The following is a 15,932-nucleotide window of genomic DNA, read 5'->3' on the forward strand; positions in this document are numbered from 1 at the left end:
AACATCTTAACTCAATAAAGACAGTGCGAGTTATTACCAGCATATTAACTTAATAAAGACAGTGCGAGTTATTACCAACATATTAACTCAATAAATACATTGTGAGTTATTACCAACATATTAACTCAATAAAGACATTGTGAGTTATTACCAACATATTAACTGAAAAGACAGTGCGAACATCTTAACTTAATAAAGACAGTGCGAGAGTTATACTTAATAGCCTTATCTTGATGAAGATGGTGCGCGAATGTTTAACAGTGTACAGCAAGAAGCTTGGTCTTTGTGGGCTCAATGTTATTCATGACATTTGACTGCCCTGTCTATACTCTTAGATGTAGCCTGGTAGTATCTGGTGGCTAATAACTGAAGATCAGCAGGACCATTCTATTGTCATACTAGGCTGGCATTTTAGGAGGGTTGGCCTGTATTCTTGAAGGTTCTGGCGTGCTACTTAAAACACGCGATCTGTGTCTTTTTCAGATCCTGGCGCATACACCTTTATTGTGCCAGACCGGTGACATGTTGTATGAGGTTTCTATGGAAACATATATATTTGAACACTGACTTTTAGGGCTACGCTCCAAACTTTACAGATCTAAGTGTGCTATAATCAGACTGGTCTAATAGCGATACTAGTGATAGCGATACTAGTGATAGCGATACTAGTGATAGCGATACTAGTGATAGCGATACTAGTGATAGCGATACTAGAAACAGGGCGGTGCTGGCGATCAACACACTGAGACTGAGCAAGATACTCTCACTACTTACTCTGGTGTGTCTTTTTATCAAAGGCTCGCCATAAGAGCAAGCCTGAGTGCCCCGAACAATTTCCGACTCGGATTTAAGGGCTTTCACCTAAAATTTCTATGTCACACCAAGTACTGTTTGGAAAATTGGAGTCAAAAGAAACCCACCAACTATTCTGCAGAATGATCAAAAAGCTTTCGGGCGTTGATTATATTTAGACGTTTGTTTGAAATACACGCAAGCTAAGATTTTAATGAGCCCGGTTATAGATGAAGCGGCTAGCATGTGTAATTCAATTTGTTTCATGGAATCTGACCAATTCGTGACCGTCTGTATGAGCATGAGTGGATAGTAGCACTATTGCAAGTAACGGATTTATTTTTCACGTGGCTTGCAACCAAAAATAATATTCAAACCTAAAAATGGCCAGACTATGAGCAGGCTTCGCATGACTCGAGTATTGACCCCTCAGATTAGTGTGTAACATTCTTTATTGTGGGCTGCGAAACCAAGTTGTTGGGGGAAGAAGAGGTTCAGTATCCTGGTGACTGAGATACTCCTTTGAAAGGCATAAATTAGTCTTTGGGTTTGTGGAACGGGAAACTAAGAGATGCCAATCTTTAGGACAATGACTATCGGTTTCATTGCCCGGATAATGAGCAATGTGCAATAAATCTCGTACTGATCTACATGAGTATCGCACCTCTTGCGATATTACAGCAATAGCATTTAACTTCTTACCCGTTGGCAATTCTTATTTCCTAAGTGACAGGAATATGCTTTACGTATAGAAAGCAATTGATAACGATAGAGCTAGGAGACGATTAAAACTTGACAAAGCGAATAATATTATTCGTAAACATGTCATAGAAACAAGACAAGAATAGAATGATATAAAACAATTTGATTTGTTGGATATGCTGATGGTTTTCTTATAGGAATAAAAACAGGGAATATGGCCAATTCAATATATAAATGTTTAGCTGAAGTCTGCAATATTCGTGGTATACAAATTTCAGAAGAAACTTTACAATTTTACCATGAGAAGTAGGATATCAAGTTGACTTTTTAGGTTGAAATCATTATCTGATTTGTCCTAAAAAGGTAAATTGATTCATTTCGACCAGTAAACACAATGTTGGTAAATTAATTGATTGATTGGGCACTTATACCTACTCTCAGCTGATTCTGCAGCTCGACATCAGTATATAATACAGGTATTAATAAGGGGAACAAACAGGGGTTTGACTGGGCGTGTTTTTTGCATGGCGTGGCATGGGGCGGAGCTTGGTGTTTTTTTTTCTGATGGGTGGTGTTTAGTTTCAGATTGGATTTCGGATTGGTGGTGTTCAGTCTCAGATTGGTGGTATTCAGATTGGAAGTATTTCAGATTGGAAGTATTTTAAATTGAAAGTATTTCAAATTGATATTATTTCAAATTGATATTATTTCATATTGGTGGTATTCAGATTGGAAGTACTTCAAATTGAAAGTATTTCGCATTGATATTATGATAGACCACAATTTTCATCAATAGTATAAGCTAATTTATTAGGGGTCATTAGATAATGATCTATTCCGTTTAAGGTTTTGCAATTTATACCGATTGTCATATTTCCAGATTTGATTTGATTTGATTTTACCATGCTTTTAGCTATCTATGTTTTAAGCCATTACAAACGTCTAAGAGCCTTTCTGAAAGACACTTAAGTTTCAACATGATTTTCACGAGTCTGACTAAATCCTAAGAGACGAGTATTCACAAGCCCTTGCAAGGCTTCTTTGTACGCACGGTCCAGGCAAATATCAGGTAATGATAACCATTCTTCTTCTTCTATCTATTTTTTCTATCAATTTCAGCCCAACAATAGCAATATATTCACATTATCCAAGTCTCTCCACTACAAGCCGCATCTTTCCCAACGGCGGTTGTATGGGGGCGGGGGGCCGCGCCGGGCCTGCACACAGCGTTGCAGCCGTTGCGTGCCCCTCATACAACCGCCGTTTCGTGCTACCTACTACTTTCTTTTCCACACAACTTCTCTTTTGTATATATGTTTTTGGCCAGAAATCGCGTGTTGGCCGCTCCCGGGTTTACCCGGCGGGCCATGCACACGCAGGACACGCTATTCCGGCTTTTCCCGAAGCTGTTTCCCGCCGGCGGCCCGCCCAAGGATCCTTTCCAGGTGAACTTGAGACTGTTGCGCCGGGAGTACCGGGCGCTCCAGGGCCAGAACCACCCAGACGTGGTAATGGGGGCGGCCGGGTTTGGGCCGAACACGACCGCTGGTTCTGTGAACGACGGCGCCTCCTCGGCAATCAACCACGCCTACGCCACGCTCCGAAACCCTTATACACGGGCGGCGTACATCGTAGAGCTCCAGCACCCGGAGAAACTCGACATCACCAAGGACGACGTGCTGAAGCAGTTCATCGCCAACGTGCAGGCGGCGTCGCAGGAGCACTCGTTGGACTACAAAGCGCTCCTAATGACGGTTTTGGAGGCCCACGAGGCGTTGGAGTCGGCGACGTCCGAGGCCGACCTCGCGGCGTTGGAAGAGGAGAACACGGCGCGGATCGAGCAGTCTGAGCAGAGCTTGGACGCGTTGCTCAAGCAGACGCCTGTTCCGTGGGAGGCGTTTATTATCGAGACAATCGAGTTGAAGTACTGGGTCAACATAGCGAACGGCATCAAGGACTGGGAGCCAGGCAAGCCGGTTCTCTTGACCCACTAGCGTGGCTGAGTGTATAAATATGACAATACCAAAAACAATGAATTCCCCTGCTGCGCGGACGTCCTTCCTCCTGTTGCAGCACGGTCCTAGCCTCGGAGCCTTCATGTTGACAGCGGCGCGCCACGGAAAGACCGCCTGCTCATATTACAGGGGTCAATGGTTGAATCAGTTCGCCAAGATGGTCGTCCCGCGCACTTGAGCACTCAACGCCGCCATCAGCCAACAACCGAAACGCATAAAACAGCGAGGCAGCAGGCAGCATACAGCAAACAGCAAAACAACAAAACAGCAGAACAACAAAACAGCAGAACAACAAAACGCCAAAACGCCAAAACGCCAAACCGCCAAAACAGCAAAACGCCAAAACAGCAAAACGCCCGAAACAACTTCACCCCTCCACGGTATGTTCCCTCACCCCATCAATTGTCCTCGCTGGCCATGGTCTTGTCATCGTCGGAGTCTCCATCTTCGCTGTTGCCCGACTCTTCCACATCCACGTCGCTGGCCGTGATCGCGGGCATGGCCAACTCACACATTTCAAACTCGCGCTTCTCGTCGTCGGTCTGCGGGAACTGCCTCAACCAGCGCATGCGTGGGCCCGTGGCGCTGGACTCGTGCACACGGAAGCCAAACAATCGTATGCCCGTCTGGTCGGGATTCACGCGCTTGATGCGGTTCTTGCACTGATGCTCGATCTCGGGGAACATCTTCACCAACAAGCCGGGGAACGTGGTGCCGAAAAACGCGCCGTCGATGTTCAAGTACCGCGAGCTCAGGGGCAAGTAGATGTCGTTGCAGCATGGGCAGTAGAGCCGCACGGTCTCCTGGCCCGGCACGTCGGTGGCGCCCACAGGCACCAAGTGCATGCTGTCACACTGGTAGCGTGGGCAGTAGCCGAACTCCAGGTGCTCGAACTTGGTGGCCATGGCCGTCAAGCCTGGCTTTGAGATGATGTATCGGGCGTGGATGAGCCCGTATAAAAGCTCCGCCAGGTGCGAGAGCAACACCTTGTTGGGCAAGTCCTGGCGCTTGCCGCCGGACCCCAGTGCTCGCGGCTCGCCAGCCTGGCCCGCTGCAGAGTGCTCTGCGGTTTCTACCTGGTAGTCAAGGATCGTGTAGAGTGCCTCTCTATAGTAAGGCACCTGCAGCGACAACCCGGTCAAGTTGAAGTCGTCTTCGATGAACTCCTGGGCCACCTGAACGAAGTAGTCGTGGCCGAAGCTCTCGCAAAACTGCTGGATCCACGGCACGTAGTCGCCCTCGGCATCGGTGGACATGTCTTTGGATTTTTTACGATGAGGGTATTGTGGGCTCTGCGCTTTCGAGAGACCAGGTACTGCTGAGTTGGCCGACTTTTGTATTGGCAGGAGGGAATATCGTTGCGCTGCGTTCCACCGATAGTGCGTGTCCAGCCACGAGAGGTTTTTTTTCGGCAGAGTGTTGGACGTCCAGACGATTCTGGGGTTTTTTTGCCCACGATTTATCTTCCAGAGATGGTGTAGGGCGAGGCGCCCGGCACGTGACCTCTTCCACCTTGGCTCTCTCCTCTAGACCCACGGGGCATGAAACCAAACGTCCCGGTTTCGTGAATTGTGTCTTTTTCAAAAAACGGGCGACCCGGGCATCCGACTCAAGCGGGTGGATGATTCTGGAAACTGGCGTTTTTTGGTGTGCTCGTGGGCCGTGTTTCTTGCCGGGCCTCTGGTGAGAAATGCAATACCGAGTATTGCTCACTCTCACCATATCTCAGAAGTGCTCTGCGAAGAGACCTCCCGCTCCACAATGTCGTTTCTCGATCTCCTGCCCACAACAATTTTGGCATTTATATTCACGGTGCTTTTGGCGAAACACGTTGTGAGCGCCATCGGCAAGTCCACGCTTGTCGAAAATGCATGGAGCATATATACGTGGCTGGCGTCCCGGATGGGCCATCCGAAATTCAAGCTGCTTGCTGCCAAGCGCCAGGAGTTGGTGAAAGTCAACCGCGAGAGAAAGGCCATCAGTGCCCAGGACCAGTATGCCCGGTGGACCAAGTTGAACCGGACCTTCGACAAGTTATCGGGCGAAATCAGCGCTTTGACTGAGGAGGTTTCGGCGGAGAAAGCCAGCGTCGGCAAGGTCGTGAATTTGACCATCACCGTGTTCACCACTGCGCCAATTTGGTTTTCCCGCTACTGGTACCGAAAAGTGGTGTTGCTTTATTTCCCGGCAGGCGTGTTCCCGTACCCTGTGGAGTGGTTTTTGGCTTTGCCCTTCACCGTCACTGGTGGTCTTGGGCTCACCGTATGGATGTTTGCTGTGAATAGCGTTTTGTCATCGTTGACTTTCTTGGTCAAATACGCGTTGGAGCCTGCTGTTGAGAAGCCCGAGCTCGTTTCTGGCGAGGGCAAGAACAATGGCCAGAAGACAACTGACACGGAAGAGACGGCGCAACTCTGAACGTGAAGATGAACGCAAAATGAGACTAAACAGGCGCACAATATTCGCTCAGTTGCTATTGATACCTTTTCTGGCTTTCATGATGGGCGAGCAGATATGTTGTATGGAGACGTTATCCTGGTCACCTGTAGTCGGTACATGTTTGCATCGCCTCATTCGACCGCGGACTATGTTTATGCTGTTGTCCATGGAACTAGTTTAGACAATCCCGATGCTCGTACAGAATGTGGTTTTTGAGTAGGCGTTCCTAACCATTGCACAGTTGTCTAAGGTCTTCTGGTACATGGCCCTCAAGCTGTTTCAGTGGCTTGTGCGAATATTACTGAACCTTGTTGCCATTTGATGACCCTTGTATACCTCCATGACCATGGGGCCCATGCCTATTGCACGTCCATGGCCCATGTATTAACCAATAAACATCATTTCCATTGTCCCCTTTTCATCCATGATCCATGCGTAGTCTCCATCCATACTCCATGCATAGTCTCTCCATAATCATGCATAGTATCTCCATAATCATGCATGGATTCCATCCATAATCCATAAGATTGAATGGTCTCCATCCATTCTCCATGTACGGTCTCCATCCAAAATCCATACACGGTCTTCATCCAGCCGCACGCAACCGTCTATCAGCACGATAAGGCCGCAAGCTCCTCAAACCTTGTTCGCATGCTACACTTCAACTCGGAGTTTGTCTCGTCAAATTTGTAGCTGCCGGCTTCGCCGCGCTGGATGCTCTCGAGCTTCAGGTCAGCAACAGACGCAAATACCTGCCTGTTCAAAGTAGGCACAGTCATGGTCGCGAGTTCTTGCTTTTCGTAAGCGAGAAGATACCATGGGTCTAAAACCTTTGTCCACACCATCAATGCAACAGAGTACAGGTAGACGCAACTAGTTCTCTGCATGACGATGATGGGCAGGCCGTCGTGCTCGTCGATCTCAAGAGCACTGATGTTGTCCACAAGAACCTGTGCTGGCTGCGTCTTGGAGTCCTTCCGGGCATCGGCATCTTGTTGGGAAGCGGCGCTTGGCACAAAGGTCTCTGCATTCACCGCGGGGGCCACAGAAACACCACTATAGACCTTCTCGAGGCGAGAGCGTCCGCTGCGTAGTGCCGGGAATTTCCAGCAGAAAAGCTGGCCAAGGCTAGTGAGCACCATGAAAAAGCGCCCCTTCTGCCTCAGCGCCACGACGTTGGCACCCAACTCGAAGCAGGGGAGAAAGTAGCTGCCCGTATTGGCACGGATGATCTGCGTGGTGCCCTCGAAGGAGATCAAGACGTAGTAAGCGAGCACACGGTCCAACAACACCGGCACGGCATGCTGGATTTTGAAAGGAAAGTAGAGCGCGTAGCTGCGCAGCTGCGCCCTGTCTGAGCAGGTGACAATGACTTGAGTCGGGTCCTGGAAATCCGTGCGCTGGACGGGATCTGTGTTTAGGACCTCGTCGTCCTCCGGCCACGGCGGGCCGTTGCGGATCTCGATGATGGACCGGGTGTGTGAAGAATGATGGGATGAGTCTGTGGCATTGGCCAGGGTCGGATTGGCACTGGCACGGGCGTTCACGACGCTGCCCAGCACTTTTTCAGCATGACCCGGCGTCTTTTCAGCATGACCCGGCGTCGTTTCATCATGACCCGGCGTCGTTTCAGCATCACCTCGCACCCTCCCATGGCCACTCTGAAAATCCCCACCACCGCCAACCGTCAACGCATCTGCAAGACGAGGCCTCTCACTATCATCATGGCCTGGGAGCTCGTGTGTGGTGGCAGCAACAATCACGCGAAAATACATGCTTTCATCCACGGAATCCAACGAGGACGTGCTCACGAGCTCCGTGTCGGCCACGTTGACCTGGTCTGCCTGCACAAGCTTTGCGAGGTCGGCGTTCATGATGGCCTGGTTGCTGAACAAGATGCCTGGCAAGTCGGAGACGGCCTTGAATGGTGTCGGGTACCGGTGGCCCATGCGCTGCTTGCGGAACTTCTTGATTTTCAGACGCATGGCCGCAGCGGTGAGCGGCTGGAGCAGGGCGGAGTTGGGCGCGTCGAAGCCCATGTCCTCGTTGTCGTTGTCCGGATCTGTGATGCCCGGGCCTGCGGCTGGCATGTCGATGTTGAGGCGGCGCCCATGCACAGCGGACTGGAGACCGTTCTTCGGGAGCACGTACAGCGTTTGCGAGAGCTTGGCGGAGATTTTGAAGGCCACTTCCAGGGGCGCCGTGGCCCGCAAAGGCAGCAGGGCCCCGAGGCCATGACTCGCGGGGCCGGCCGGGCCTGCGTACGTCGAGATGAGCGTGGGGGCGACACGTTTGCGGCCTGTTTTGGTGAGCACCACAGCAGGGGCGGGGGCAGCGCCTGCGTCTATTCGTGGCGTGGCGCCTCCCAACCGTGGTGGGGGAACACGCAGTCGGGCCAGATCGGCAGTGGATGCGTTGTCTGGAGACCTTGTGTTGTCTACTTTGGAAACATTGTCCAATCTGGAAACACTGTCCAATCTGGAAACACCACCCGACCCGAAAACACCACCCGTCCCGGAAACACCACCCGTCCCGGAAACACCGCCGCTCGCCAGCAGGCGGCCCCGCGCAAGCCCCTCGAGCCGGAGCAGGTCCACGCCCTCCGGCATCACCGTGGCGTCGTCGCCGCCGTACCGCTCGAGCAGCAGGCCAATGGCGTCGGCCCCCACCGGCTCGCCCAACTCGGCCGGCGCAAAGCGCACGCACGTGATCAGCCCGTCCAACGAGCTGACGAAGAGCGCCTGCCCGTCCGGCGTCCAGGCCATGTCCGTGATGGGCTTCTGCGCAATGTCGTGCGCCACCACCAACGGCTTGGACAAGCCCGTGCTCCACACCGCAAGCGTGCGGTCCTGCCCGCCCGTCGCCAAGATGGTGGTGTGCGTGTCGCCGCCCGGCACGCAGAAAAGCACCGGCGCAAACGCACACACCTCGCACGGCGCCTCGTGGCCAATGAGCGACACGTCCGTGGCCCAGGTGCCGCGGTTGATCACCACCACGGACGACACGGGCCCGTTGGTGGCGTTGGGCACCGCGAGGTGCTGCCCGTCCGGCAGCCACAGCATGCGCCGGAAGTACAGCGTGAGCGGCGACTTGCGGAACGCGTCCACCACCACCTGCTCCATCTGGAACTCGTGCGTGGCCGCGGACGCGCCGTGCGGCTTCTTGTAGTAGCGGAAGATGCGCACGGACCGGTCGTCGGACGCCGTGGCGAAGAACTTGTTGGCGGGGTCGAACACCACGCCCTTGACCATGGACTGGTGGAGGTCGTAGCGCTTGATGCGCTCGAACGTGGCGCCGTGCCAGATGATGATGGACCGGTCGAGGCCCACGGTGATGAGGAGCAGCGCGTCGGGCGCCCAGCAGATATCCTGGACGTCGTTGTCGTGGGCCACGAGCCGGCGCCGCACGGTCCAGTGCTCGGCGTCGGGCTCGGTCTCGCCGAACTGCTTGGGGCGCGGCGCCAGCTCTTCGTCCTTTTCCCAGATGAGGACGATTTTGTCGTCGGAGCCGGACGCCAAGAACCGCCCGTCGGGCGAGAACTTGACGCACGTGACCACGCCGTTGTGCCTGTTCATGGACGCCAAGGGCGCCCGGCGCTCCGGCGCCGGGCCGGGCGTGTCGGAGGAGTCGGCGTGCTGGAGGATCTGCGCGAGGTCCCATACTTTGACCTTGCCGTCGAGGCCGCCGGACGCCAATTTGGACCCGGCGCTGTTGATGTCTAGTGCGTAGCACTCGAGGGTTTTGTTTTCGGCTGTGGGTTAGTAGAGAGGGGCGAGGGAGAGATGGGGACGGTATGGTGGGCACACGGGTCTATAGATAGTACGTGGTGGGACCACCGGAGCAATGGGCGAGCACTATGGGAGCTGTTGGGGCGGCAGTGGCCATCGTGTGTCTGCAATAGTGCATCAGCCATAGTCCATCTGCAGTGACCATAGTATATCAGCCATAGTACACCACCAGTTGACCATAGTGATAACCAGTTGACCATAGTGGATCAGCAGTGGCCATAGTGAGTCAGCAGTGGCCATAGTGAGTCAGCAGTGACCATAGTGAATCAGCAGTGACCATAGTGAATCAGCAGTTGACCATAGGACATTACTGGCTTACTATAGGTATTAGCCAGTTGACCATAGTGCATCAGCAGTTGACCATAGGACACCACCAGTTGACCATAGGACACCACCAGTTGACCATAGGACACCACCAGTTAACTATAATACACCATCAGTTCACTTTATGACTTCACCAGTGACCAGAATACGTCAGCAGCTCACCAATGGCACCAGAATCCATGCCATCGAGATTGCACTGCATTATCCAGCCATGGTAAGCCAGAGTCATCACAAGAATAAGTCCATAATCAGTATATTGACACGCCATCAGTGCGTTAAAGTATGCCATCAAGCACAAAGTGCACCAAGGTACATCAGGATGGTATAGCCCAAGTACCCCAAGGCAGAGTCGCAACGATGCTCAAACCATTCTAATATGTAATCATGAATGATGACGATGAAACGGTAACGATGGCATGATGTTCGAAGTGCCGCTAAAAACATAGTCATGCTGTAGAACTGGCAAAGAATAAAGCCAGCCCGCCGACCCAAAACACACTGGTGGTGCATGCCCAATACTGATGGCCCAACAATGACCTGACAATAAACCAAGGTTGGGTAAAACTTGAAGGTGATATGATATCATATCTCGGCGGCAGTATTGGATCTGATGCTCCCTTGGAGCTGCATAGTCATGGTACTTCGATCTCATAGTGATTGCATAATTATGGTCGCCGATGCAACAATGGCACAGCAATGCAAAACCAAATACCATAAAGAAACAAATTTCGAATATTTCGGAGTCCGCCAGGTCTAGGTCCTCTTTTAGGCCCGGGGCACGCCTCAATACATACCTCGATGAGAGAGCCACGGAAGCTTTAGGATTTTCATGGTGCGCCGAGTGGGTGCAACCTGTGGATAGACTGGCCGGCGCGTGTCAGCAGTGTTTCAGACGTGTTTAAGGCTAGTAGAGGGTACAGGCGGAGTTGCGCTGATGGGTGCTCTTTTGACAGGTATTGATGGTGTCTTTGGCTGAGTTCAATGGTGTTTCTGCGCCTGTAGTTAGCCAGGGCCGGGCGCACTTGCGCTTGAATTATGACAAGAAACACGCTCAAAAACAACGAATAAAAGGTAAAAAGACAAGATTAATGACCAAAAGTAGAAAAATGTCCTACATGGTCATAGCACACCGGCTGAAAATAAGAAAGCACGCTACATGGGAGCTGTGACAAGAAACACTTGGCCCACGGCCCCATTCCCAGACACCCTGTATACAGGTACATGGCAGGGGTTTTTGCCCTGTCATTTGATGTGGGCATGGCAGAAAGCGCTGGCAAACTCAAGTAAATGAATAAGCTCATTTTAATTCTCTATAGCTTGGCTACATTTAATTGTGATGTGGGTGCAACGTACTGCGCTTCATTGCGAGCGTCTTGCACTGAACACTGCAATAAAATGCGCTGTCTAATATGTAATAATCTATCAAACAAAAAATCCAAAAATATAGAAGCAAGATGTCAAGTCCTTGACGCCCTAGAGCAGCACATTTCCAAAAGAGTTGTGCATGTTTTTGTCCTGATATGAACATCTCTGAAAAGAGAATCATCTATTTTTATGAACCCCATCGAGAGAACAGCATGTATGAGAATATAAGTATAAACATTAGTACTATTGCAATATTAGTTTCTTCAAGTTCACTCAAACTAACCTCTCGTCTTAATCAAAAGCAGCCTCTGTTTCTCGAACCCATGAACACGCTCTTCGCAGTCAAAGAATCCGAGAAAATTGTTGTGCTTTGGTCATGTGTGGCCAGTCAATGCATACTTTTATTATGCGTGCATGTTGACATACCTTTGACTTGACTCATTGAACCCACAAGATACATCGATGGATGGAAACAGATATATCAGAAAGCACGTGATGTTCCCGAAATCTCGAAACTTACATCTGCAAGGACACTTGGCATAACCTTCTATGTTTGATTGTCGCTTTTCATACACAAATACTAAAAGCCAGACCAAAACATCCGATCGTTAATCCATTTCAAAAAGGAAGACTTGAACTGGCACCTGTTGCTTTCGCGTACTAGTAGCAGTAACAGGGTATGCTTGCAATAGCTTGGGTGCTTGTATTGTAGTATGGAAGGATGCAAAGACAAGGCGCAATAATAAAAGTCTCCGGCATTCTTATCTTCTCTAATGTTTCACTCAAAGGGGTCCACTCGCTCAATAAATCATCAAAATGCTCAGTGAAATGCCGATTGTCTTGATTTTTTTGCCGAGAGTCTGTTATTTCTTGTCTCCTGTTGTCACGCATTAATTGGGTGCAAAACCTCTGGCAGTTCCTTCCAATGTCACACTCCTTGAAAAAATTATAGATCCTTAGAAAAGCACGTGTTGAGCCGATTTTTTTTTTATATTCATGAGCTGCCAAAAACGCATTGCAGGTGCTCCAGAGGTTTGGAGACGAAATGATAAGTATAAGGAAGCTAAAGCTCTCAAAGATCCCCAAAAGCGCAACTTAGAGATTGAAAAGAAAAGGAAGACCTTTTCAAACGTTCGAAATTGCTGGGGATTATGGAACCAGGGGGTTGGCGGAAAAACACTACGGAACCACATGAGAGCGACACTGAGGAATCCAGAAACTTACAAAATCACAAAACCGGATTTCTCGCTCATGGTCGATCACCTCGATGTCTCCATAGATGGCCGCCAAGGACACTCACCCAGATCAAGTCAGAGTATGGATCTATTACTATATATATCGGCATGCCCTGCAGGCTGGCTCCACACACACGTCGCAATGTCCTAGACAACATGAGTGTTTGGTCTATTATTTCAACAATCTCCGAATGTATTTGTATTTTCTCAGCACGTCCGCCGGCCCAAAAAACCGTGCCGCGCCGCATCTAGGTTGGACGCTCACAAGTTGTACTCTGCCTTGACGGCCTTGCCAAACTTCTCCAAGCCAATCACCAATTGGTCCAAAGGCACGGCCGCGTACGTGCCACGGAAGAAAATGCTGTTCTTGAGCAGCTCGTCCGTGGACACAGATGGCTGTGGTGGCGTGGTTTGACCCTCGGCCTTGAACCACGAGCCTGGAATCATCAAGCACCCATGCTCCAAGGCAGCCTCATAGATGCTGGTCTCCACGGCCACCGGGTCGCTGCCCAACTCTGCAAACCTGGGGTGCTTGCTGGCGTCGAGGTGCACGACAAAGAACATGCCCGCAACAGGTGGTAAGATAGTCACCACTTCCTGTGGGAAGTACTTGTACAAGGCGTCGATGGCGACATCACGCTTGTGCGTGTACTCGCCACGGATGCCAATCAACCAGTCCAAGTAGCCGCCCTGTCCCCAGCGCTGGAACAAGCCGTTCAAGAGCGACTGGGTGAAGCCGGAGGTGTTCTGGATGGTCAGCTCGTGCAAGCGCACGAACCGCTCCAAGAGCTTCTTCTGGCCCACGACCCAGCCCAAGCGCGCACCGGGCGCAATGGTCTTCAGCACCGAGTCCAAGCGGAGCACGCGCCCATCGACGTCCATGGAGAGGAAGGAAGGCACCATGGCGCGCACGAAGTCGTCGTGGCCGTGCACGTGCCTGGAGGCGCGCGCCTCCACGTCCTTGGTGTATGGCTCCATCTGCAAGAAGTAGTAGGGCTCGTCCTCGACAATGAGAAGGTCGTGCTTCTGGGCCACCGCGTACACGGCGCGCCGGCGCTCGGCGCTGAGGCACGAGCCCGTGGGGTTCTGGCCCGTGCAGATCGTGTAGAGCATGCGGGGCTTGGCGCCCACCCAGTTGTCCATGAGCTGCTCCAAAGCCTCGGGCACAATGCCCTCGGTGTCCATGGTGATGGGGAAGGTGGTCACGCCTTGCGCGTAGGCGGCCTCAATGGCCGAGGAGAAGGTGTGGTCCTCCACCAAGATCACGTCGCCCTTGGTGGTGAAGTTGCGCAAGCACGCGTCCCACGCCTGCGTGTTGCCCACGTTGGTCACCACGTCCCAGTCCTCGTAGGGCACGCGGTGGATGCGGTCCGTGTGCTCCTTCAAGAAGTCCACGAGCTCCGTGTGGCCCTCGGTGTAGCCGTACTGCAAGGAGCGCGCCAACTCGACGTCCTTGGCCGCAGGGTCGTTGTCGGCCTTGCGTTTGTGCACCTCCACGACGGTTTTGTCTTGCTCGGTGACGCGGGCACCGCAGCCATTAGGGAAGGGCGCCAGGGGCACGTCGGCAGTGATCTTCTCAAAGGGGAAGTAGTCCGAAAGCGGCAACCCGCCGCCGAGGAACGTCATGCCGGGCTGGTTGAAGTACTTGAATGCATTCTTGAGGTTGAGCTCCTTGCGGCTCTTGGACTCGGCACTCAAGTGGTGGGACATGTCTTTGGCGAAAGGCTTGGTCATGGTGTCTGGGTGTCTGGGTGTGGTGGGGTAGCGGAGAAAGGTCACAAAGCTCCGGGCCGAAAAGAAGGCGGTTTTTGCGGGACTGTACTTTTGTGTTTGTGCTCAACGTGCTTGCTTCCGAAAGTGCTGCGCAGTGGAAGGCTGTCGTGTTTGGGAGTGTGGTGTTTAGGAGTGTGGTTGTTGCAAGTCCCGTTAAAAAAAGAGCTCTGGCGCCAAGCCGCGTTTGGGGGGAGCCGGCTCTTTATAAACCGCGACCGCCTGCCCGAGTTACCGCAGAGATTCTCTCACCGTGGGGCCGGGCCGCATGGGGTCCGCGTTGCCGTTTTCGGCCGACATCTGTGTGCAGGACCGGGATCTAGACACGCTGTTTTTGCAGTGTCTGGGGGCGCTGCCATGTGCTGCGTGGCCATTACCCGGTGCGGGCGGCCCGCTGTGGCACGCAGTTTTTGCTTCCTTTTTTCCCGTGCTTCTTTTGCCTTTTCTCCCGGTTCTTTTGGTGTTCCTTTAACGAGCACGCGGGTATTGGCGGCTGCGCGCGGTCAAATATGCTATAGCAGTCTGCATTGTCGCTTGAGATTTACCGAACGCCGCGGCAGATCGCAGTACGTTTTGAGCCATTATCGATATGGAGAATACTCCACCTTTTTCACCAAAACAATGGACAGGCGCCAGGGAGGCGGGCTCTTGTTGTTTGCGGTGCCCGCCCACGCGCCTTTTTCTTTTGTTTTCTGCCAGCTGGCCCCCCTCGTTCCAAAGCTCGTGTTTTGTGAAAAACTCTAATTCATCTCACACGACGGGCCATATGTGTCACTGTTTTTTTCTGATTGTCTTAGCTCGTAAATCGCCACCTCACGCCCAATGGGGAAGCATGCGCGAAATCAGCGCCCGATCTGGGATAGTGCAACCGCGGCCTTTGCGAGATAAGCTGTGGTGTCCTCCTAGAAAAATTAAACAGGTTTCTCGCCGCCTGCGTTCATGGTTCTAAGTATTGACCGTGAGCGTTTCGGGCCACGGTTGTGAGGCCTGGTACAGAAGTATATGTTGTTTTCTTTGTCAGCGTCGCCCAATTAGTAGTTATGGTGGGAGGCATTTGTGAGATACAGGCTCAGATGAGTCACGGTGTCTATCGTAACTGGCCCCTAGAAAGATAACACACGGCTCGGATATTTCGTTGCTCACTGCAATCCTTCTTTGCTTACTAAGCTTCGTAATAGACGGGATGAATCTCATCCTCGTGTGACCATTGGAATTATGGCCGGTCGTGCACGTGACGCCATTTGCTCTTGCGGAGCTTAATATTCTCTCTGGGACAGTTGGTTGCCTCTCGGCCATCGATTCACTGCTCATTTTGCTGTGCCTGACCCTGATTGTCTACTCCGCTCGTCCCCATTCTCTGATTCGAGCAATTTCTCTGGCCCCGCAAGTGCGGGGTTGTAGGCGTGGCGAATCTGTTGTGAAGACGATACAAAAGCATTATGACTCCTGTGCCACGATGCACCAGGTTTTTAAAACAATTGGGCTCCTCACTGGCGATTAAT

At 51.9% G+C, this 15,932-nt stretch overlaps 6 protein-coding genes across 6 annotated transcripts; 3 read left to right on the forward strand and 3 right to left on the reverse strand.

The window, feature by feature from the left end:
• Positions 1-2,861: 2,861 nt before the first annotated feature.
• Positions 2,862-3,488, forward strand: METBIDRAFT_37876 (J-type chaperone; the record flags this gene model as incomplete). Its single annotated transcript, XM_018856925.1, has 1 exon — positions 2,862-3,488. The coding sequence occupies one exon, from the start codon at positions 2,862-2,864 to the stop codon at positions 3,486-3,488; it is 627 nt and encodes a 208-aa protein (XP_018714607.1).
• A 419-nt stretch (positions 3,489-3,907) lies between these two features.
• On the reverse strand, positions 3,908-4,765 carry CKB1 (casein kinase 2 regulatory subunit; the record flags this gene model as incomplete). Its single annotated transcript, XM_018858616.1, has 1 exon — positions 3,908-4,765. The coding sequence occupies one exon, from the start codon at positions 4,763-4,765 to the stop codon at positions 3,908-3,910; it is 858 nt and encodes a 285-aa protein (XP_018714608.1).
• Positions 4,766-5,270: 505 nt separating this feature from the next.
• METBIDRAFT_36510 (GET complex subunit) lies at positions 5,271-5,927 on the forward strand (the record flags this gene model as incomplete). The annotated part of the gene is made up of 1 exon (XM_018856747.1): positions 5,271-5,927. One exon carries the CDS (start codon positions 5,271-5,273, stop codon positions 5,925-5,927), a length of 657 nt encoding a protein of 218 aa, XP_018714609.1.
• A 632-nt stretch (positions 5,928-6,559) lies between these two features.
• On the reverse strand, positions 6,560-11,172 carry HIR1 (Hir1p; the record flags this gene model as incomplete). The annotated part of the gene is made up of 4 exons (XM_018858356.1): positions 10,855-11,172; positions 8,491-9,699; positions 7,654-8,367; positions 6,560-7,449 (listed from the first exon to the last, which is right to left on the reverse strand). Exons 1-4 carry the CDS (start codon positions 10,889-10,891, stop codon positions 6,560-6,562), a joined length of 2,850 nt encoding a protein of 949 aa, XP_018714610.1. The 5' UTR covers positions 10,892-11,172.
• Positions 11,173-12,866: 1,694 nt separating this feature from the next.
• ARO8 (bifunctional 2-aminoadipate transaminase/aromatic-amino-acid:2-oxoglutarate transaminase) lies at positions 12,867-14,707 on the reverse strand. Its single transcript, XM_018854105.1, has one exon. It carries the CDS (start codon positions 14,392-14,394, stop codon positions 12,922-12,924), a length of 1,473 nt encoding a protein of 490 aa, XP_018714611.1. The 5' UTR covers positions 14,395-14,707; the 3' UTR covers positions 12,867-12,921.
• On the forward strand, positions 14,591-15,321 carry METBIDRAFT_118282 (uncharacterized protein). Its single transcript, XM_018854107.1, has one exon. It carries the CDS (start codon positions 14,788-14,790, stop codon positions 15,172-15,174), a length of 387 nt encoding a protein of 128 aa, XP_018714612.1. The 5' UTR covers positions 14,591-14,787; the 3' UTR covers positions 15,175-15,321.
• Positions 15,322-15,932: the final 611 nt, after the last annotated feature.

This window comes from Metschnikowia bicuspidata, assembly GCF_001664035.1.
Source record: "Metschnikowia bicuspidata var. bicuspidata NRRL YB-4993 chromosome Unknown METBIscaffold_1, whole genome shotgun sequence".
Classification (NCBI taxonomy): Eukaryota; Fungi; Ascomycota; class Pichiomycetes; order Serinales; family Metschnikowiaceae; genus Metschnikowia; species Metschnikowia bicuspidata.